The sequence below is a fragment of the Staurois parvus genome, unplaced genomic scaffold (genome assembly GCF_062004578.1).
Source record: "Staurois parvus isolate SC_StPar_1 unplaced genomic scaffold, SC_StPar_1.0 ptg002113l, whole genome shotgun sequence".
In the NCBI taxonomy this organism is placed as follows: domain Eukaryota; kingdom Metazoa; phylum Chordata; class Amphibia; order Anura; family Ranidae; genus Staurois; species Staurois parvus.
Window position 1 is genome coordinate 3290001 of NW_028319909.1, and position 23104 is coordinate 3313104.

The 23104-nt window shown below is 42.1% G+C and overlaps 1 protein-coding gene across 1 annotated transcript in view; it reads right to left on the reverse strand.

Annotated features, from left to right (window-relative positions):
- The window catches only part of LOC149432726 (hemicentin-1-like), a 28743-nt gene that overhangs the window by 2347 nt on the left and 3292 nt on the right, over positions 1 to 23104 (reverse strand). The window contains exons 2-9 of the mRNA XM_089664983.1: positions 19410 to 19721; positions 15464 to 15766; positions 14416 to 14685; positions 10179 to 10457; positions 7428 to 7706; positions 5486 to 5764; positions 5062 to 5340; positions 1445 to 1560 (exon numbers count right to left, since the gene is read on the reverse strand). Coding sequence (XP_089521109.1) covers positions 1481 to 1560; positions 5062 to 5340; positions 5486 to 5764; positions 7428 to 7706; positions 10179 to 10457; positions 14416 to 14685; positions 15464 to 15766; positions 19410 to 19721 — 2081 coding nt within the window. The 3' untranslated portion in view covers positions 1445 to 1480. The remainder of the gene's footprint in view (positions 1 to 1444; positions 1561 to 5061; positions 5341 to 5485; positions 5765 to 7427; positions 7707 to 10178; positions 10458 to 14415; positions 14686 to 15463; positions 15767 to 19409; positions 19722 to 23104) is intronic.

Sequence of the window (23104 nt, forward strand, 5' to 3'; positions counted from 1 at the left end):
AAAAACCCCAGCAAAGCACGATCCAATTTGTTCCTGCTGGGAAAGAAATTCCTTCCTGATCCCCCGAGAGACAATCGGATATTCCCTGGATCAACTTTACCTATAAATGTTATATCCAGTTATATTCTGTGTATCCAAGAAAGAATCCAGGACTTTCCTACAGCAATCCACTGAGCTGGCCACAACCAACTCTTCAGGGAGTCTATTCCACATTCTCACAGCTCTCACTGTGAAGAAACGGTTCTGTGTTTGGAGATTAAATTTCTTTTCCTCCAGACCTAAAGAGCGCCCCCTTGTCCTCTGTGATGACCTCAGGGGGAATAACTACACCGAGTTCACTATATGAACCACTGATGTATTTATACATGGAGATCATATCCCCCCCTTATGTATTATACATGGAGATCATATCCCCCCTTATGTATTATACATGGAGATCATATCCCCCCCTTATGTATTATACATGGTGATCATACCCCCCTTATGTATTATACATGGAGATCATATCCCCCCTTATGTATTATACATGGAGATCATATCCCCCTTATGTATTATACATGGAGATCATATCCCCCCTTATGTATTATACATGGAGATCATATATCCCCCTTATGTATTATACATGGAGATCATATCCCCCCCTTATGTATTATACATGGAGATCATATCCCCCCTTATGTATTATACATGGAGATCATATCCCCCCTTATGTATTATACATGGAGATCATACCCCCCTTATGTATTATACATGGAGATCATATCCCCCTTATGTATTATACATGGAGAGCATATCCCCCCTTATGTATTATACATGGAGATCATATCCCCCCTTATGTATTATACATGGAGATCATATCCCCCCTTATGTATTATACATGGAGATCATATCCCCCCCTTATGTATTATACATGAAGATCATATCCCCCCCTTATGTATTATACATGGAGATCATATATGGAATCTATAAAACAAAAGTTTAACAACTCCAATTGCCTACGTCACGGGTGTCAAACTGGCGGCCCTCCAGCTGTTTGCAAACTGCAAGTCCCATAAGGCATTGCAAGATTGAGAGTCACAAGCATGACTTCCAAAGGCAGAGGCATGATGGGACAACAGCTGGAGGGCCCCCAGTTTGACACCCCTGACCTATGTCCTCCATCACCAGGTGTTATAATTCCCACTATAGAATATCCATCTTAAACGGCAAAAAAAAAAAATTGGCAGTAGGATATTTTGAGCACCTTAGCTCAGCTTTGTAACCACCAGAAAAGGAGGAGAACTGAGCATCTGTTTGACAGACCTTATCAAAGTAGTCATGGAGATCTAGAAGCATTTAAAGGGTGACTCCACCCGCTAGCCTAAACCAAAAGCTGATTTTGCTTGTGGGTGGTCTCGGCCTTTTAAGGGGTTGAGGCACCATTGCTTAGAAAAGTTGTGCTTACCTGTCTCCCATCATAGACCATCTCCGGGATGGACAATCAGTGGGCAAGCAGAATTCCTCCCAGTAGAGTGATTAACAATATGCCAAATGTGCTGGTGGCCCTGGGGGGTGTAGCATCTAAATGGGGTAGAAAAGAGAAATCAATAAGTTGGATGACTGAGCTTTTACTTTTTCCAAAAATATTCCAAGTTTTTAGGTGTTTGCTTTGATATACTAAACACCTAAAGTCTGCAAAACTTTTCGCCATTTTTGTTCTATCAAATTTTACGTGGAGTGGTGAGGGGTTAGAACCTCCTGTCAGGTTTTCATTGCTGTAGTTCTACTGGGTGTATTTCCTGCCACTTCCTGTGCTGGAGACCACACAGGAAGTTATGCAGGCCATAAATGGTTCGAATTCCAAACAATTTTTTTGTCCGAAAATTGAAAATGTTGTTCGCTCGGTAATCCAATGGCGCCATCAATGATTTTGAAAATCAGCCGACCAAGTCATAAAGTTCACCCTATATAACAGGAAAAACTTCTGTTCCTTCCATGTCACGGCTCATGCGCATATTCTTTTCGGAAAAATTATCGTACGATTTGACCATCATTGACTCGAAAATTGGTCATTTTTCACGAATTTTCCAACATGCTCGATCACCGAAAAGGGGAGGAACCACAAAAATCAGCCGGTGCCATTGACCCCACTAACAGAGCGAAAATCAGACGATTATTCTTAGGTCCGATTTGTGGACAAAACAATTGGTCAATTTTCGATCCATGTATGACCGGCCTAAATGAACCCCATTTTGGGGAGTGTACACCTGAGAGGGGAGCACTACACAAAGTTTTATATTAACGTTTGACACAAGTATTCACGTGGTGATTATTGGATGACCCAAATAATTTATCTTCATGAACTATTTATGATTTCTTTCATGTGGTGATCACAGGAATGGACTGAAATATTTGGACTTTTTTCTTCATATTATATTGATTATTTAGAACCCGATATAGGTTTGGGTAATGTTATGAAGATAATTGATGCATGCTATGGTCCCATAGGAATGAATGGCGGAATGTTCAAAACTAGAGTGGGAGCTGAAAAATCAGGACATGATTTGTAAACTGCCATCACTCCCTCATTTTCAAGCCCACCTACACAAAGCTAAGCCATAGTCCTGATAGTTTTCACAATATGACCATTCACGCCGCCCATTGACATTCATTGAAACTCCACTCTAGCCACCTCAAATTTTAAGGGCAATTTCTAAGCTGCGACTGTGCCTTCATTTTTAATATTTCAGAGACATACTATGCATCGAAATGTAGGTCTAGGTCTTGTGATTCTCACAACGTAAAGCTCTTTGGTATAGGATTTATAATTTTTAAACTACAGCCATTTGAAAATGGCAACCGTCAGTGAAGTGAGCAAGTTGGAGCAGTTTGTTTTTAACCGCTCTTCTCTGCCTTTGCTGTAGTGTGAGTTGCCATAGGAACCCAGGTGTGTGAGCAGGCAGCAGAGTGACAAGCCACTCCACCCAGTTGTAGACTACTGGTGGAGGCAAGAACACTTCACACAATTTCCCCAGAAATTGTAGCTTTTCTAGTTTAAAAATGTTCTCCCCAAATATATTGACATATATTTGAAATACTACAATTTTGTCCATATTTAATATATTTCAATATATATACAGTTGTGTTCAAAAGTTTACATACCCTGGCAGAAATTGTGAAATTTTGGCATTGATGTTGAATATGACTGATCATGCCAAAAAATGCTCTTTTATTGAAGGATGATGATCATATGAAGCCATTTATTATCAAATAGTTGTTTGGCTCCTTTTTAACCTCCCTGGCGGTATGATTATTTCAGATTCTTGGTGCTGAAAGCGGTACCGTTATTTTGCATGGAAATATGTAGTTTTTTTATTGTAGGCTGTAATATTTAGGAAAATCTCCCTGAAATCTGTCCGAACAAGAGTCTAGTAAACATCCCGGGGAGGATAAAACTTGAAACACGAAATCATAAATTATAATTTAATAAATAATCATAAAAAATAATAATATAATAATAATAAATTTAATTCAATATTATAATCAAACCAAAAACACTAAAATGTGAAATAGAGCGCCAAGTTCGCACATCACTCAGCAAAGTCGCAGAATTGTTTTCAGTGTCTGATGAGGAATTTCCCCCACGAATCATTATCACTCAATTCTGCAAGTGGTTCTGATTTACTATCGCTGTTCTCTAGCCGGTCTAAAACCGCTTTTGACCTAAAGGGACGCTTTTTGGACGCCGTGGATGTTTCTCAGTTTCCAGGCAGAAAGAACAATCAAAATGCAGGCAGGGCGCCGGACAAAGCAATCGGGACAAAATGTATGTGCAATGCATTGAAACAGCAATGTTTTACTGTATAATAATCATTTTTAAAAAAATGAAATTTTTTAAAAATTTCAAATTTGCTGCCGGTTCCGGCGCCCGTACGTCCCGCGTCACAGGGACCAGAACACAAGCCGGATGCCGGCATCCGGGACAGGACAGAGCACTCCGGACAATATGTATGTGAAATGGGCTGAAACAGCAATGTTTTACTATGTAAAATCGTTTTGAAAAAAATGACATTTTTTTAAAATTTTCAAATTTCCCGCCGCTGGCGGCGCCCGTACATCCCGACGTCACAGGGACTGGAACACAGGAGCCGGATGCCGGCATCAGCCGGAGGAGATGGCTGGGGACGCTGCAGGGGACACATTGCGGGAGCAAGGACAAGGTAAGCGCTGCAGGGACCCCCTGAGCAACGCCGCATGGTATGCCCGAGTGTAGCTCGCGGTTACCGCTTTTGGTACTGAAACTTTACCCCGAGCTACACTCGGGAATACCATTAGGGAGGTTAAATCATAATAACAGAAATCACCCAAATGGCCCGCATCAGAAGTCTCCGCCCCTGATCAGAAGTCTCCACCTCCCGATCAGAAGTCTCCGCCCCCTGGAATGTTTGGCCTTGGTACAGACACACAAGGTGACACACACGGGTTAAAATGACAATTAGAGGTTACTTTAAGATTGACATCTTGGGGTTGATTTACTAAGACTGAAGAGTACAAAATATGGTGCAACTCTGCATAGAAACCAATTGGCTTCCAGATTTTATTGTAAAAGCTTAATTGTACAAGCTGAAGTTAGAAGCTGATTGGCTCCCATGCACAGCTGCACCAGATTTACTCTCTCCAGTTTGAATAAATCAACCCCCTTGAGTCTACTGGCAGCCTCGGGTCAACACAACAATTCTGACATAGTTATATGGTTGGTAAGGTTGAATAAAGACAACAGTTCATTCAGTTCATTCTATGTGGGTGTGTACTCATGTAAAAAATCATATCCCTGTATATTGTGTTCACTAAGATGCACATGTAAGAGTTTTTTTGAAACTATCGATACTTCCCGCTGCCGCCACCAATTGTGGAAGTGAGTTCCACATCCTTGCCACTCTGACCGTGAAAACCCCCTACGCAGTTTCAGGTTAAACCTCTTCTCCTCCAATTTCATTAAGAGGCCCTGTGTCTTCTTATGCTCCCTGAGACTGAATAGTTTATTCTTTGATAGAATCACATGCCTATGGCTTTCTCACTTACCAGGGATAGTGAGATTTAGGAACCCAGAACCTGAGTAGACTGCATTAGCTATGGTGCAAGTATAGATTCCATTGGATTTTTTGTTGGGTTGAGTTATCTGGAGCGTCGTATTCCCATTCAATAGACTGTAGGAATCCTTATTGATCACAGACTGCCCATCCTGTGTCCATGTCACTGCTTCAGAATAGCCACTAGAGGCGCTACAGTCTAGCTTTACAAAAGGAGACTTGTTGTTCACCTTGTCAGGTGTCTGCGTCACTTTAACATTCAACACTTCATCTGTCAGACAAGAGAGAACATTTTTTATAACTAATATACATAAAAAATGTAAGTTATTTTAGTGCTGGAAGCTTATATTCTCTAAACTGTTTTTCTGCAAACATCAAAACCCAACCCCAGGCCAGACTCTTGTGCTACTACTTACCATAGACAAGGAGCTGGAGAGAGCCGGAACTCCAGTAGACTGCGTTGGACATGTTGCAGGTATAGAGTCCATTGAATGTCCTGCTGGGTTTAGTGATTTGGAGAATCCGATTGTCATCCGATAAATTGTAATTGCCACTAATATTTATAGGATTCCCACCGATCGTCCATGTCACTGACTCAACGTAACCACTAGAGGCGCTACAGTTTAGATCTAAAGCAGGGCTGCTCTCATTCGCGATCTTGGGTGACTGGGTCACTGTAACTTTCCCTACTGGGTCTGAGATAAAAGGCATAATTTATTTCAACTGGACCACTTTGGAAACATTTAATCAACATTAGTAATACAAAACATACAAATGGGTGATGCCTGAAAAAAGATGGCTCTGATCTCTGGAAAGAAAAAAACAGATGCAGGCATTGCTGGGGGAAGTACTGTGACCACCATGATAAAGATGGTGACACATCAGGAATTTTTTTTTCAGGTAGAATTGTAAAGTAAAATATTGGTAAAGGTTCAATCCAATTTTTGATGTGATGTTCAACTACATGCTTGCTCAACCATATTTGTGCTGTTGTAGTCATTTTAGAGGTTTGTAGATCAGCTGCTGCGGCAATAAGAGATCAGCCACCTATGGAGTGCATGGTTTTCAGTGTTTCCGGCTAATCTTGTCTCCAAATATCACCCAAACCTCTGCTCCTCCCACAACCTCCTGCTCTCTAGCTCCCTTGTCTCCTCATCCCATGCTTGTCTCCAGGACTTCTCCAGAGCTTCCCCCATCCTCCACTGGCCTCCACTCAGTGTCCTCCATCTCTTTCTGCCTAGCCCTCCACTGGCCACCACTTAGTGTCCTCCATCTCTTTCTGCCTAGCCCTCCACTGGCCTCCACTCAGTGTCCTCCACCCCTCTCTGCCAATCCCTCCACTGGCCTCCACTCAGTGTCCTCCACCCCTCTCTGCCAATCCCTCCACTGGCCTCCACTCAGTGTTCTCCACCCCTCTCTGCCAATCCCTCCACTGGCTTCCCATTGCCCAATGAATAAAATTCAAAACATTAACAATAACATATAAAGCCATTTATAACTCTGCCCCAAATTACATCATCGATCTTGTCTCCAAATATCACCCAAACTGTCCTCTCCGCTCCTCCCATGACCTCCTGCTCTCTAGCCCCCTTGTCTCCTCCTCCCCTGCTTGTCTCCAGGACTTCTCCAGAGCTCCCCCCATCCTCTGGAACGCTCTACCTCAATTTATCAGACTATCGCCTACTCTGCTCACTTTTAGGCTCTCTTTGAAAACCTATCTCTTCAGGGAAGCCTATCCTGCCCTCAGCTAATAATGGAATCTTCTACTCCTACCAGTCCATCCCCCACAGTTACTACCTTTTGTACAACTAGCCCCTCCCTCTTAGATTGTAAGCTCCAAGGAGCTGGGCCCTCCTATCCCTCTTGTAATGAACTGTATTGTTGCTGTATTGTCTCCTGTTATATTGTAAATCGCTGGGCAAACTGTTGGTGCCATAAATCCTGTATAATAATAATAACTCAAAGACTTGCCTCTTGGGAAGGAGCAGTAAAGTGCCTCCCAGAAATGCTGGGCACTTGAAAAACCCAATAGAATGCACTCCAGCCCATTGGAAAAGCACACTCTGGTGGGAATTTTAGCCCTAGGGAGGTGCTATCAGGCCAAGACCAGATTTTCTTTTTTGCAAACTTTATTTGTCCATGACTTTTTAAGCCATTGGTACTTGGAGTGGAGTGGGAGGAGGTAAATGAAGCGTCCAAATTAAGCCTCTATTACTGTTGAAGAGTGTTGGGTTACTCCATTACATCACACTGTTAAGAACACTGACAGATCTTGATTATGTTCGAGTCATTGACATTCTGTGTTCTGTTCTAAAGAGCCACGGATGCCACAAACTGAACTTTCCTGCTACAACTTACCATGGACACGGAGCTGAAGGGACCCGATTTTCCAGTAGGCTGCGTTGGATATGTTGCAGATATATTCTCCAACGAACGTCCTGTTGGGGTCAATTATCTGGAGAGTGTGATTCCCATTCAAAAGACTGAAAGTGTCATTATTATCTATAGACTTCCCATCCTTTTTCCATGTCACTGACTCAATGTAAACACTAGGGGCGCTACAGCTTAGGTTTACAGCAATGCTGTTCTCATCCAATATCTCGGGTGATTGGGCCATTATAACATTCTCCACCGGTTCTGCAAAATGAAAAACATCATGTAAATGAAAAAAAACAGTTCTCCCTTGGGCTATAGCCACTCAGTTGACGATGAACATGGACACCACTTTGTGCAGGGTTCGGATTTTCATGTTATCACTAACTGAGAGACAACTTCTTCCTGTGTTTGTATGTATTTCCATGTAGAGTATCTGGGTGGTCTGGTGTCTCTTACCGGTTGTGTTTACTGGAGGATTCCACCCAGAAAAATGCAACCATTTCACCATTTTCATTGTGCCCACTAGAGGTACACATCTCACACTGATGGCGGGACTGATAGAGGGGTGTAGGACCCAAGACAGTGCCAAAGATTTTAGGATGTGCAAAGAAAGGTCCGTGTGATGGTAAGTACTTGTTTTGTAAAGGTCAGCAGTTATAGTACTTGCAGGTGCTGATTTTACTTTTTGCAGATGCGACTGAAGCTCCTCTGTAAGTGATACTGGTCTTCATTAGACCTGGAAGACTGAGGACGTTACTCTCTACCTGGTGAACTAAGATGGTTCACTGCAGGGACAACTAGACCTGAGCTGCTTTTTTTTTCCTTAACCAGTGGACTGTTGGGTTACACTCAGGGCTGGTGCTTCCACTAGGCAAACTAGGCAGCCGCCTAAGGCGTACTGCCACCTAGGGGCACAGCACAGGTCGGCACTCTCTCTGTGCGGGATTCCGTCACATCAAGAATGATCCTTCAGCTGAGGGGAGGGGAAGAAGAAGGACAGAGGAAGATGCCGAGTGTCTGGGGCCAGTGTAGCATCAGTTATCTAGTTCTCTTGAAGATAACTGCTGGCTGTGGACTGTTGGGTTACACTCAGGGCCGGTGCTTCCACTAGGCAAACTAGGCAGCCACCTAGGGCAAACTGCCACCTAGGGGCACCTGGGCACAGCACAGCACTCTCTGTGCGGGATGCCGCTACATCAAGAATGATCCTTCAGCTGAGGGGAGGGGAGGAAGAAATGACAGCGGAAGATGCCGAGTGTCTGGGGCCAGTGTAGCAGCTGAGCTGCCGCTTTTTTCAGTGTTCCTCTCAGACTCGGTCCATTACTGCAAGCCGGCTGGCGGCTGCTGATCACTGTGGAGTTCCAGCCCTTCTCTTTCCATTTATCAGCGGAGACGGAGCTGTGCCTGTGGAAGAAGGTAATGTCTGACTCTGATGTCTGTGTGAGTGTGACCCGGCCAGCCATCCATTACATGTGCAATGTGTCAGTGAGTGATGACATCATCACGGTGACACAGTCTGCTCTTCTAGTGCCTGCTGATCTGTGTCAGTGTAGGTGATGGTGTGTTGTGTCGGATCTGTCACTGGGTGGGATCGCTCAGTTTAGGCGGTCTCTGTGTGTGTGTGGGGGCTGGGCTGTCTACTGCCACAGCATCTTACCTCCCCCCATTGCCTGGAGAATTCCAGCCTGGGATCTGTCAGAGTGTGGATCAATCATCCTCCACTCACTGCAACTGTCACCCTGTCACGGCCAGCCACAGATACAGTCCGTCCGTGGCACTGATTTTGTCTTTATTATTGGTGCTGGTGGCATCTTATGGCACTTATTTTTGCAAATTAAAAGAAATTTAGCAGTTTCATATTTTGTTGATTTAATATTTTCTACTGTTTTAAAAAATTAGTTTTTTAGGGGGGAGCGCAAGTAGCTGGTCTTGCCTAGGGTGCAAAATAGTCCAGCACCGGCCCTGGCTACACTTCTATTACATTTTAGTTGTTCTGGGCGGCTAAGACTGAAAAATTATTATTTTGGAGTATACAATAAAATAGAACCAGTGAGCGCTTTTAAAAAACTAGCCGCTATCGCACATAAAAGGTAACCAAGTAAAAACCTCATAAAAACTAATAATAAAGTGCAGAGCTAAAATAATTAATAAAATATCTCAAATAAATAAAATATCTCAAATATTAGTGTCTCCACCTCGGCAGACAGAGGAGGTCTCTGTCCAGGACAACAGATGCGAGCCAGAGCAGCAAGAAGCTGCCAGATGTATGGACCAAGCTTTTGAGAGAGAAGCTGGAAATCGTATCCTATCTGCACCCACCAAGGGAAACATCTGTATAGCTGTATACCACCCAGACGGAGGATAGTCCATAAACGGCACAACCCATCCATCCTATCCTGAGAGGGGGACCTCTGGTTATATCATTTTACGTGCGTTTTTAGAAATACGCATCTGGTGAGTGCGTATTTAAAGATACGCATCTGGTGAGTGCGTATTTTTACTATACCTTCCTGGCACGCCACTGAAGTTTGAAGTCACCTTCAACCCCTGTATCAAGCACTTTACCACGAACTGTCACATTATTTATTTGAGATATTTTATTTGAGATATTTTATTGTTTATTTTAGCGCTGCGCTTTATTATTCGTAATTATTTTGGAGTACTTTAGACCGTGTGATGCATCTACTTTATGAATTGGATTCATTCAGACTGGATTCTTGTGCCGTCACTTACCATAGACACGGAGCTGAAGGGAGCCAATACCCCAGTACACTGCGTTGGACACATTGCAGCTATAGTTTCCAGTGAACGTCCTATTAGGCTGAATAATCTGGAGAATCTGATCCGCATCCAATAGTTTGTAATGGCTGCCATTACTTATAGACTGACTGTCCTTCATCCAGGTCACTGCCTCAACGTAACTACTAGTGGCGTTACAACTTAGATTTACAAAAGACGTCTTCTCGCTCACAATCTCGACTGACTGGGTCACTATGACCTCCTCCATCGGGTCTGTGAAGTAAAAGGCAGAGTGTCATTTATAACCACAAAACATATCTCCCTTGAGCCCTTATAGAATGGTAAACCATCATCTGATTTATTTGGACCGGTTTCAGCCATGTTTAGGTTTTAAATCCATCATTGACATAGTGACCTTATCCTCTTCTTTGTTCCATGTAGAGTATCTGAGAGAGATTGGTGTGTGGGTTATGTCATTGTAGATACCTGCCAATCCTTGAGAATGTAGAGGGTTTCTAACCAGGACAACTAGTGTACACTAGAGCAGGGGGCTCCAAACCTTTGAAACAAAGGGTCAGTTTACTGCCCTTCAGACTTTGGGGGGACAGGACTGTGGTCAGTAGGAGTAGAAAATGCCCCGGCATCAGTGGGAGTAAATAATGCCACAGGCTTGGTGGCCAGTGGAAATAAATAAAATGACATCATTGGTATCAGTGGGTAAATTGGTTCCCCATCTTTGATTTTAGTGGGAGGAATAGTGCCCCATCATTGGTGTCAGTGGAAGAATTGGTTCTTCATGGTTGGTTTTAGTGGGAGGAATAGTCCCCCATAATTGTCAGTGGAACAATTAGTTCCCCGTCACTGGTGTGAGTGGGAGGAATAATGCCCCATTATTGGTGTCAGTGGGAAGAATCGTACCCCATCATTGGTGCCAGTGGAAGTAATGGTGCCCCATTATTGGTGTCAATGGGAGGATTAGTTCCCCATCTATGGTTTCAGTAGGCGTAATAGTACCCCGTCGTTGAGGTCAGTGTGAGGAATAGTGCCCCATTATTGCTGTCAGTGGGAGAATTAGTTCCCCATCTATGGTGTCAGTGGGAGGAATAGTGCCCCGTTGTTGAGGTCAGTGGGAGGAATAGTGCTCCATCATTGCTGTCAGTGGGAGAATTAGTTCCCCATCTATGGTGTCATTAGGAGGAATAGTACCCTGTCGTTGAGGTCAGTAGGAGGAATACTGCCCCATCATTGGTGTCAGTGGGAGGAATAGTGCCCCATCATTGCTGTCGGTGGGAGAATTAGTTCCCTGTCTATGGTGTCATTAGGAGGAATAGTACCCTGTCGTTGAGGTCAGTAGGAGGAATAGTGCCCCATCATTGCTGTCAGTGGGATAATTAGTTCCCCATCTATGGTGTCCATAGGAGGAATAGTACCCCATTGTTGGTGTCAGTGGGAGGAATAGTGCCCCATTATTGCTGTCAGTGGGAGAATTAGTTCCCCATCTATGGTGTCAGTAGGAGGAATAGTACCCCAATGTTGGTGTCAGTGGGAGGAATAGTACCCCAATGTTGGTGTCGGTGGGAGGAATAGTGCCCCATCATTGCTGTCGGAGAATTGGTTCACCAGTGGTGTCAGTGGCCGTAATAGTACTCCATCTTTGGTGTGAGTGGGAGGAAAAGTGCCCCATCTTTGGTATGAATGGGAGAATTGGTTCCCCATCAGTATCAGTGGGAGGGATAATGCCCCTTTTTTGGTGTCAGTGGAGAGAATAGTGCCCCATAGACCGGATAAAGGCAGGCAAAGGATTGCAGATTGGAAACCCCTGCTGTAGAAGCAATAGCAGCTCTGATGCTTTAAAAACAACGCTCCGCCATATACCCCGACTACACAGATATACAGTCTAAGAAATAAAGTCCTCTACACAGCGAATAAATCGTTTTTACTAGTCAGCTGACTCATAGACTTGCATAGGGAAGAGGAGCAATAAAGCTGGTCATATACAGCTTGAATGTTGGTTGATTCAGGAGGAATTGGCCAATTTTTGAGCCATGGGTGGCCCTGTCTGCATCAACAAACTCAACAAGTCAATTCAAAAATTGACTGAGCCGGGTGGAAATTTGTGGACCGATCGGCGACTGCGTGCAGGGCTGACTGCTTGCTCTTTCAGCCTACACGGGAAGAGCTGTCTACTCAAACGGGAAGCAAAGCTCACGCTCCGTGCTGATTGATGAACTCTACCTCTTACTCAGCAAAGCGGGTATGTCGGACCTTTGCAGAGAAACTACTGCTTCAAGCAAAGGTCATGTTTTGCAATGCTGGCAAGGGATAGGCCTTGTTGCTCAGGCTGTGGCTGCTTTCTGAATCAACTGTAAGGCTCCATGTACACAAGCCTACCCTGACTGCTGGCCGCAGGAAACCGCAAATCGCGGCAAAACTGCTGCAAAATCGTGGTACCGCGGTTGCCGCAGTTTTGCCACATTCAGGAGAGGGAGGTTTAACCTCATCTAAACGCAGCAGCTCCTAAACTCTGCTAATAGCCTATGTGTACACGGGCATAGGCTTTTATGGAGTTGCGTTTCGGAGCTTTGGCAAAAAAATGGCAAAAGCTCCTAAACTCGAGTTCACGAGCTGCTTGTGTACATGAAGCCTAAGACTTTGCACAGGCTTTGTTTGGATACATCTGGAAAGTTTTTAGCTGAATAAGGCCCCATGTACACGGGACACTTCTGAACGATGGGAACTGACTTCTGGACAACGTAGGTTAAAAAACGTTTGTTTAGCCGCGTTTGCATAATGCATTTATGTGCGTTTGCGTTTAGAAGCGTTTTTTTAAAGATAAGCACAGGAGAACCTCCCAAATGCCCAGAATGCACTGAAAAGTGGTAAATAACGATTTCAGACTGTTTCAGAGAAATACAGAGAGTAGAAGCAGAGACAGCAGTATGTGTTGAGATTAGCTTAGGTGGGAGTTGCTCATTAACATTTCTTTTGTTTCCAAGGGTGGGAAAGGTGTCTGGTGGAGTCATGAAGGCCACCTGGCAGGGGGTCTTCATGAGGAATTTGAGGTGTGAATGGTCATTAAAATATCTTTTGTTTGCAAGGGTGGGAGAGGTCTGAGGTGTGAATTGGTCATTACTATGTGTGACAAGCTTGGTAGGAACATCCTGTGTTCAATGTTTTGTCCATTTGAGTCATGAATGCTGCCTGGTAGGGGGTCTTCATGAGGAATTTGAGGTGTGAATGGTCATTAACATATCTTTTGTTTCCCAGGGTGGGAGAGTTCTGAGGTGTGAACGGTCATTAACATATCTTTTGTTTCCAAGGGTGGGAGAGGTCTGAGGTGTGAATGGTCATTAACATATCTTTTGTTGCCAAGGGTGGGAGAGTTCTGAGGTGTGAATGGTCATTAACATATCTTTTGTTTCCAAGGATGGGAGAGGTCTGAGGTGTGAATGGTCATTATGATGTTGGATAAGCTTGGTAGGAACATCCTGTGTTCAGTGTTTTGTCCATTTTAGTCATGAAGGCCACCTGGTAGGGGGTCTTCATGAGGAATTTGAGGTGTGAATGGTCATTAACAACATATCTTTTGTTTCCAAGGGTGGGAGAGGTCTGAGGTGTGAATGGTCATTAACATATCTTTTGTTTCCCAGGGTGGGAGAGGTCTGAGGTGTGAATGGTCATTAACATATCTTTTGTTTCCAAGGATAGGAGAGGTCTGAGGTGTGTCTTGGTCATTAACATATCTTTTGTTTCCAAGGGTGGGAGAGGTCTGAGGTGTGTCTTGGTTATTACTATGTGTGACAAGCTTGGTAGGAACATCCTGTGTTCAGTGTTTTGTCCATTTGAGTACCTTGAAAATGCTTTCCATGCATTTTTCATGATGAAAAAAGGCTCTGGACAGCATCGGGAACTGGAATTAAAAAAAATTTGCAAATGCTTATAAACGCGATTTGCCGTGTTTAGACACTTTTACATGCGTTTTGAATTTGAAACGCTTATAAAACTGACTTCTGAATGGAAGTTTTCTGCGTTCAAAAAAACGACTGTAAACTCAAATGCCTGTAAGCGACGACATGTACATGGACACATTAGGGGGAGTTCAGGGGCTGCTGAAAAAAATGCAGAAAAGCTCCTAAACGTGAGTTTATCAGCTGCAGTGTACATGAACCCTTAAACTGAAAGTTCAATACAACTTTAAATTGGAAGTTGCATACTCATAGATTCGACTTACAGTAAACAATCATCCTTATGGATTCGTCATCCCAGCTGACCGGGTTAGATATGTTGCAGCTATATATCCCAGAGAAAGTTCTATCAGGATTCAATATCTGGAGGGTCTGGTCTAGTAGGACGTGTGAACTATCAATAGTCAATGGCTGACCATCCTTCTTCCATGTCACCGCTCCAGAACCGGAGGAGGCCTTGCAGGACAGATTCACACCAGGGGTAGTCTCGTCCACGATCGTTGGTGTTTGTTGCATTGTCACGTTCGTTATGACATCTGTTGAGGTGAAAAGAGGAAATGGATGTTGTAGATTAGACCTTCACAATGTCATTAGTTCCAGGTTGTATGGAAATTGATCAAACCTCTAATTGTTGTTGGATTGTAGTTTTTACTACCGACCAGGGGCGGACTGACCATTCGGAAACTCGGGCACTGCCCGAGGGCCAAGGGCAGTAAGGGGCCCCATGAGATGCTCCTGGTACCTTTCATAGGCTTTTTTGGGTATGGTTTGAGTGTGGGCGAGGACACAGAGGCCCCATGATCCCCTACTGCCCAGGGGCCCCATGAGTTGTCAGTCCACCCCTGCTATCGACCAATAAGCACATTAGAATTGTGAATGCCTTTTTTTGTATCAGTTGACTTTATTTTATGACCTGACCAGAGGATAACATGATTGCACAAAGCTACTGGAGAACCCTCCTCTATCCATTATCCAGACCCCCCCCCTATAGTAACGGCATTCTCTGTGCTGCTAGAGGACCCTGCTCCGTCCAGCTCTTCTATCTTCATGACATTTTGCTGTGCTGATGTGGGCCTCTTCTTTCCCATAATTACCACATATTTCACATTGACGTATGATGACATACATTGCAATGCATTCCATTGATTTAAATGGAAAATGGATCCGGCAAAGAAAAGTGCCAAAATGCAATAATAGAAGGAGTGAGTGCGTGTAAATGTATGTATCGTTGTGTGTGTGTATATATATATATATATATATATATATATATAGGTTTACTTATTTACTTATAATATGTTAAAGTAGCCGCCTTACCATAGAATTTCACCTGAAAAGACCGGGAGGCAGAGATCGCAGTACTGCTCACAGTGATGGTATAAGTTCCCACGTCTGCATTGGTGGTATTATAAATGAGAAGAGACCCGTCCTCTGTGATGACCGTTCGTCCTTTGAATCTGTCAGCAATGTTGACATATCCAGATAGTTTAACTATCAGTGGGCTACCATTATAGTCCCAAACTATGCCGAATGGGTTCCCATCATACCAGATGGTCAGACTGATATTTTGCCCAGTCCTAAATACGCCCGAGTCGTTACTTTGGATTTTCGGGACACTGTCTGGTAAAACAAGATGTACAGTTAATGTCTGTCCACCTTTTGGAAAAGAAAAACATACAATTCAGAAACTGGGACACAAATAACCAAATATAACTATTGGCCTTTTTTAGAGTAGTTGTACGCTCTGTAGTTGCATGATTTTTGTCTTTTACAAATGTGCATGATGAGGATAATACACAGCGAACAGATATTTCACCTAACTGCTCAGAGATGGTCACCTAGATCTCCATCCACACCTTCATTCTGTGTGTTCTTCTAGTACAGTGGTCTCCAAACTGATGTGGCCTATTGCTTGCCTATATCCACTCTTGGAGTACTATTCCTCCCATGAGGCAGCATTCCTCCAATTGACACCAACATTGGGGCACTATTACTCCTACTGACACCAACAATGTGGCACTATTCCTTTCACTGATGCAAATGATGAGGCCCTATTCCATTGTTTTTATCAGTAGGAGGAATGGTGCAACTGTAGTTGTTGCCAGTGGAAGGAACACTTTTATTCCCACCAATCCCAAAGGGGCACTAGTCTTACCACTGATGCCAACTACAGGGCACTATTCCTCTGACTGATACCAACAACGTGGGACTATTCCTCCCAGTGATACCAACAATGGGGCACTATTCCTCCCAGTGATACCAACAATGGGGCACTATTCTTCCAGCTGACACCAATGATGGTGTAGTATCTTTCCCTTGAAGACCAATGGTGGGGCAGTATACTTTCTACTGACACCAATGATGGGGCACGATCTCTTCCACTGACACCAATGGTGGGGCACTATTCTTTCTACTGACATCAATGATGGGGCATTATTCTTCCCACTGACATCAACGATGGGGCACTATCCCTCCCACTGACACCAATGATGGGGTACTATCCCTCCCACTGATGCCAATGATGGGGCACTATTCATCCCACTGACACCAATGATGGGGCACTATCCCTCCCAATGACACCAATGATGGGGCACTATCCCTCCCACTGACATCAATGATGGGACACTATCCCTCCCACTGACATCAATGATGGGGCACTATCCCTCCCACTGACACCAATGATGGGGCACTATCCCTCCCACTGACACCAATGATGGGGCACTATCCCTCCTACTGACACCGATGATGGGGCACTATTCCTCCCACTGACACCGATGATGGGGCACTATTCCTTCCACTGACACCGATGATGGGGCACTATTCCTCCCACTGACACAGATGATGGGGCATTATTCCTTCCACTGACACAGATGATGGGGCACTATTCCTCCCACTGACACCAATGATGGGGCACTATTCCTCCCACTAGCAATGATGGGGCACTATTCCTCCCACTAGCAATGATGGGGTTCTATTCCTCTGACTAATGACCACAAGTGGTAGTGGTATGTATTTTTTTTTTTTTTTACTCCCACTGACTGCCAAACCTAAGGTATTGTTTACTCCAGATCATGCTGGGACATTTCCTACTCCTAATTACCACAAAGCCTATGGTACTGGGTACTCCCAATGATGCCAAGATATCTCCTACTCCCACTGGCCACAGTCCTGAACCCCAAAGTTCTGAAGGACATAAACCTAGCCCTTTGTTAAAGTTTGGAGACTCCCGCCCCAGCATGTTGTGCCTTCTGGGCCCTACTTTACTTAAATATATTAGAAGCATCTTAGCTATGGTTAAACCTGACAGTAAGCTGACGTAAAAGCCTAGATGCAATGGTTCCTCAGGGGAGCTCTTCTTTTTTTGTGCTTCTCACAAGGAGGCCTGTCCATTCAATACCACTTTATAGCATAAAACCTGAACAATGCAATCTCATAAAGTACAATGGAAACTTTAATAGGAAATCTGTGCAAGAACGTTTTCTGTATTACAATCGTACGTTTAGGGCAATCATAGGACCTCCCACAGAGAGTACAACAAATGAGGTAATGGAAATAAATGCAAATATGAAAGTGATGCATGAATGGAATAATATTGGCACACAACCTCTAAGGTAAAAAAAAGAATAAAGTGCCCCTTTATAAAGTATATCTAAACTCAAGAAAACAAAAGTAATATATTGCAGATTACCAGATGGCTGCATTAGTTTACTTTTTGGTGGCTTTTTGTCCCTTATTTTCACTAGGTTACAGAATTGGTGAGTATGAATAAAGACACCAGTCCATCCAATCCATCCAATTCAATCTGAGTGTGTGTATGTGATCCTGCCAGTAGGGGCGAACCTACAGGGGTTGCAAGTGCGACCTAACCCCATGCTGCAGGGGGCCCGTGTGCCCCCTGTATGCCTGGATAGGAGGAGCGACAAGGTAGCTGAATACAGAGGAACCGGTCTTTACATGTTCCTCCTGAAGCCCCTGAATGTCTATGGGAGGGAGATGAGGAGAAGCTGGCATACAGCAGCTTCAGGAAGAATTTGGCAAGATTGCTTCCTCTATATGCAGCTTCCCCCGCTTCTCCTCCTATCCAGCTTTTTTTTGGATGCTCTCCTGACCCTTGAGCACTTTGCTGCTCCCCATGCGCCCTTTCCTGGCCCCCACCCTCGTTTCCCGCTGCTCTGCTGGGTTCCCCCTCCTCTCTCCTGCTGGCTGCTACAGGGGAATCTGTCAGGATGGAGATCGGGCAAAGGGGCCAGTAAATGTGTCATTTACCAGCCCCTACCTTTTCTGAATGGAGAGTCAGAGATCCGTACTGACCCCTGACTCTGTCCATTCTTAACTGAAACATAGTAAAACGTGTTAACTATGTTTCAGTTTGAATGGAGGGGAACCTCTGCACATAGCTATTCCTGTCCATTCATTTAGTGCAGCTGAGGCTGCAGAGATGGAGATTGAGGGCTGTGTCCTCAATCTCCTTCCTCTGTCTCAAAGGTGGAACATCAAAGGTTTTTTTTTTTTTTTTTAGACCCCTGAAATCTCACCAAAGCCCCCCAAGGAGGCTCCTAACAATTGTAAAAAATAATTTAAAAAAATAGTGTAAAAAAAATAAAGTAAAATAACAAAAATAAAAAAAGCTACTGACACCAGTGGTGGAAATACCAGGGTCACAAAGGTCGCACTTGTGACTGGGCCCTGATGTTCCGCTACCAGGCTTGGACAGAAGGCCCCTGGCTGAGGGTCAGGGGAGCCCTTCATGGTTTCTTCCACCAGGGCCCCGAAGATTCTAGTTACACCGCTGCCTGCCAGTAACACACTTCCTATCCTAGGGTGACACTCACTGCACTGTATCTATGAAGGAGCAGCATTGTCACTCTAAGGAATACAGAACACCTCCCCGTCATCTTGCTCCTTTATCATAGGGGTAGGAGTTCTGTAGTCCATAGTAATAGCTGAGAACAATGTAACTGATAAGAGCGCAGCACAGGCAGAGACCACAGAGTTATCCGCTCACAAGATTTCTGGCAGGATCAATAGGATTTGTTTTGCATTTATTGAACAGATATAACAAAACGTTCAATTATATATTTAACAGACCAAAAGGGAGAAGAGAGTTCATTGTTGGGGTTTACGGTGAGAGATCCTGTACTTTGGCTCTTCCGCTGCTGATGGTTAATTATATAGTCTGCAGCACACCACAGTACTCGGCTCAGTGAACATACAAGCAGATATTGGATTCTTTTGACTTAAGCCAAGCAAACCACAAACTCACCTGTGACAACCACACTGAATGTACGGTTACCAGAATCGCCAGATGCATCATTGACTATGACCATGTAATCTCCAGAGTCCGCTGGGGTGGAACTGTTGAGAGAGAACTCGTTTTCCTGTATTGTCAGTCGATTCCTATAATTGTCATCAATCGATTGTTCTCCATTTCTCCATACAGCCACAACGTTGCCTTTGGCAGTCCATATTATCAGGCTGGGAGTTGAGTTGTAGGAAATGGCCAGGTTGATGGTATCTCCGGTCAGTATGGATGGAGAAGGATTCTCACTTGTGATATTCAGTTCTGCTCCACTGCCTGTGAATAGTTCACAAATATAAAAGGATAACATGCAATACAGTGGTATGGGTCCTGCTATCTAGAACATCTTCAGGTGTGCAAAGACAGAATGAGTTCAAACACACTATTCCCGATGCACACGGTCCTGAAAAACCGCTATGGGTGTAAGTGGATGCTGCTGCAACCAATGGCCAACAACAGAAGACCTTTAAAGCAAGAAGGATGCCAGAACACCAAGGATCTCCAGAACGGGTCCAAAGCTTTATTCAGCGATCACATCATAATTAACAGTAGCAACGTTTCAGAGCCTCACTAGACCCCTTCATGAGGCATGTGATGTCACATGACCCTCACGTGCCTGATGAAGGGGTCCTGCGTGGCTCCAAAACATTGCTTCTGTACTTATGTGATCGCTGAATAAACTTGGTTCTGGAGATCTTTGGTGTGCTGGTGTCTTGCAAAGACAGAATGAGGGACATTTTATCAAGCAAGTTGGCTTCAAAACAGGACACAAATTTGAAGTCCACGTGACCGTTTTTTTTCTTGTGCATTTGCAACCCTTTGCACCTGGAATCCACGAGAGCAAAACAGGAGGCCAGTTGCTTCTGAATGCGATGCATCGCAGCCCTCAGGTTTTTGTGAGTTGAAGTGCGTTGCGTTAAGGAGCCCTTTCAAAAAAAATGAGCTGTAATGAACCTCAAAGTACAAAAATTTAAGTACTGCTGCCTTTTCTGTTCGGTACCGTAATGCACAATATACCTCGTGGTGCATTGTTGTATACCACAGCTTTGTTCGGAGGGTTTTCGGGGGTGTTATTTAAAATGAACACGTGCTGGGCTACTGCGTGTTACGACGGTGTCAATGGGCCTCAAGACAGGGGTTACTTTTTGCTGCTTGTGTACCATTGGGGAGATTTCCTGTTACTTCCTGTCCAGTAGATGTAACGGGAATGAGAGAAAATTTCTACCTTGGGAAGTTTTTACAAAAATCGGTGTTCCCGTTTGTAGGATTTTCCCTCACTTCTGGCTCAGCTCATCATGTTTTGTATTTTCCCCGTTTGCCTCATCTATAATGGTTGCCAGAAAAAACCGAGGGGCAAATTTCCCCCCAATGGGGACACAGACAGCAATACAAACCACACAAAGGATTTAACCCTTCTCCACCATATCTAAAACTAAAACAAAACATTTTGCCTTTTATCTATTGTTTTAAAAAAGAGGTGAGCCCCATTTTTTCAGCATCATTTATCTTTAAGGGCTGGTTCACACTATAGAAACGCAGTCCAGATCTGTTCCGGGTGCATTTTTGCGTGCATATTTTTTGACACTTTTGGTGCGTTACTCTGTGTTTTTGATGCGTTCCAGTACGGTTTTTTTATGCATTCCAGTTAATTTTTTTCCCTGCCTTTTTCTTCTATTTAAATATGGACATGTGCATTCCAGTGCATTTTTGGTGCGTTCCAGTGTGTTTCGGTGCATTTTTGATGCATTTTACCGCTGCAAAGAATGCAGCATGTTTCACTTTTTTTTTCTGCAACCAGAACGCACTGGAACTGCAAGCACTGATGTGACCTATTATTTTTATACAGGATTTATATATTATTATTATTATTATTATACAGGATTTATATATTATTATTATTATTATTATTATTATTACACAGGATTTATATATTATTATTATTATTACACAGGATTTATACATTATTATTATTATACAGGATTTATATATTATTATACAGGATTTAGATATTATTATTTATTATTATTATTACACAGGATTTATACACTATAATTATTATTATTATTATTACACAGTATTTATATATTATTATTATTATTATTACACAGGATTTATATATTATTATTATTATTATTATTATACAGGATTTATATATTATTATTATTACTACGCAGGATTTATAAACTATAATTATTATTACACAGGATTTATATATTATTATAATTATTATTACACAGGATTTATATATTATTATTATTATTATTATTATACAGGATTTATATATTATTATTATTATGCAGGATTTATATATTATTATTATTATTTTACAGGATTTATATATTATTATACAGGATTTATTTATTATTATTATTACTACGCAGGATTTATAAACTATAATTATTATTATTATTATACAGGATTTATATATTATTATTATTATTATTTTACAGGATTTATATATTATACAGGATTTATATATTATTATTATTATTACTACGCAGGATTTATAAACTATAATTATTATTATTATTACACAGGATTTATATATTATTATTATTACGCAGGATTTATAAACTATAATTATTATTATTATTATTATACAGGATTTATATATTATTATTATACAGGATTTATATATTATTATTATACAGGATTTATATATTATTACACAGGATTTATACACTATAATTAATATTATTATTACTACACAGGATTTATTTATTATTATTATTATACAGGATTTATATATTATTATTATTATTATTATTACGCAGGATTTATAAACTATAATTATTATTATTATTATACAGGATTTATATATTATTATTATTATTATACAGGATTTATATATTATTATACAGGATTTATATATTATTATTATTACTACGCAGGATTTATAAACTATAATTATTATTATTACACAGGATTTATATATTATTATTATTACGCAGGATTTATAAACTATAATTATTATTATTATTATACAGGATTTATATATTATTATTATACAGGATTTATATATTATTACACAGGATTTATACACTATAATTAATATTATTATTACTACACAGGATTTATTTATTATTAATATTATTATACAGGATTTATTTATTATTATTATTATTATTATTATACAGGATTTATATATTATTATTATTATTATACAGGATTTATGGCGCCAACAGTTTGCTCAGCACTTTACAATATAACGGGAGACAATACAGCAACAATACAGTTCAATACAAGAGGGATAGGAGGGCCCTGATCCTTGGAGCTTACAATCTAGTTGAACTATGACATTGACAACCACTATAACCTACTTTCTGTGCATTTTGGATGCAGAAAAAAAGCAACAGAAATGAATGTGGCGTGGACTGGCCCTAAAAGAGTATCTAAAGCCCATCTTTTTTTAGATACAGCATGGGATAGTTAAATCCCCAATAAAGCTGTATTTTATTTTAATGATTTTGTTATATATTTAAATATTTTAGCTTTTATATATATATATATACACCGGTGTGTGTGTGTATATATGTATATGTGTGTATATATATTAAACAATAATTTAAATATCACTTAAACAGCCTTGGATGCCCAAGTGTCTCGATGGAAGGTGGGCAGAAATGCCCTCATTGTCCCCATTGGAAGATTGCCCCCAC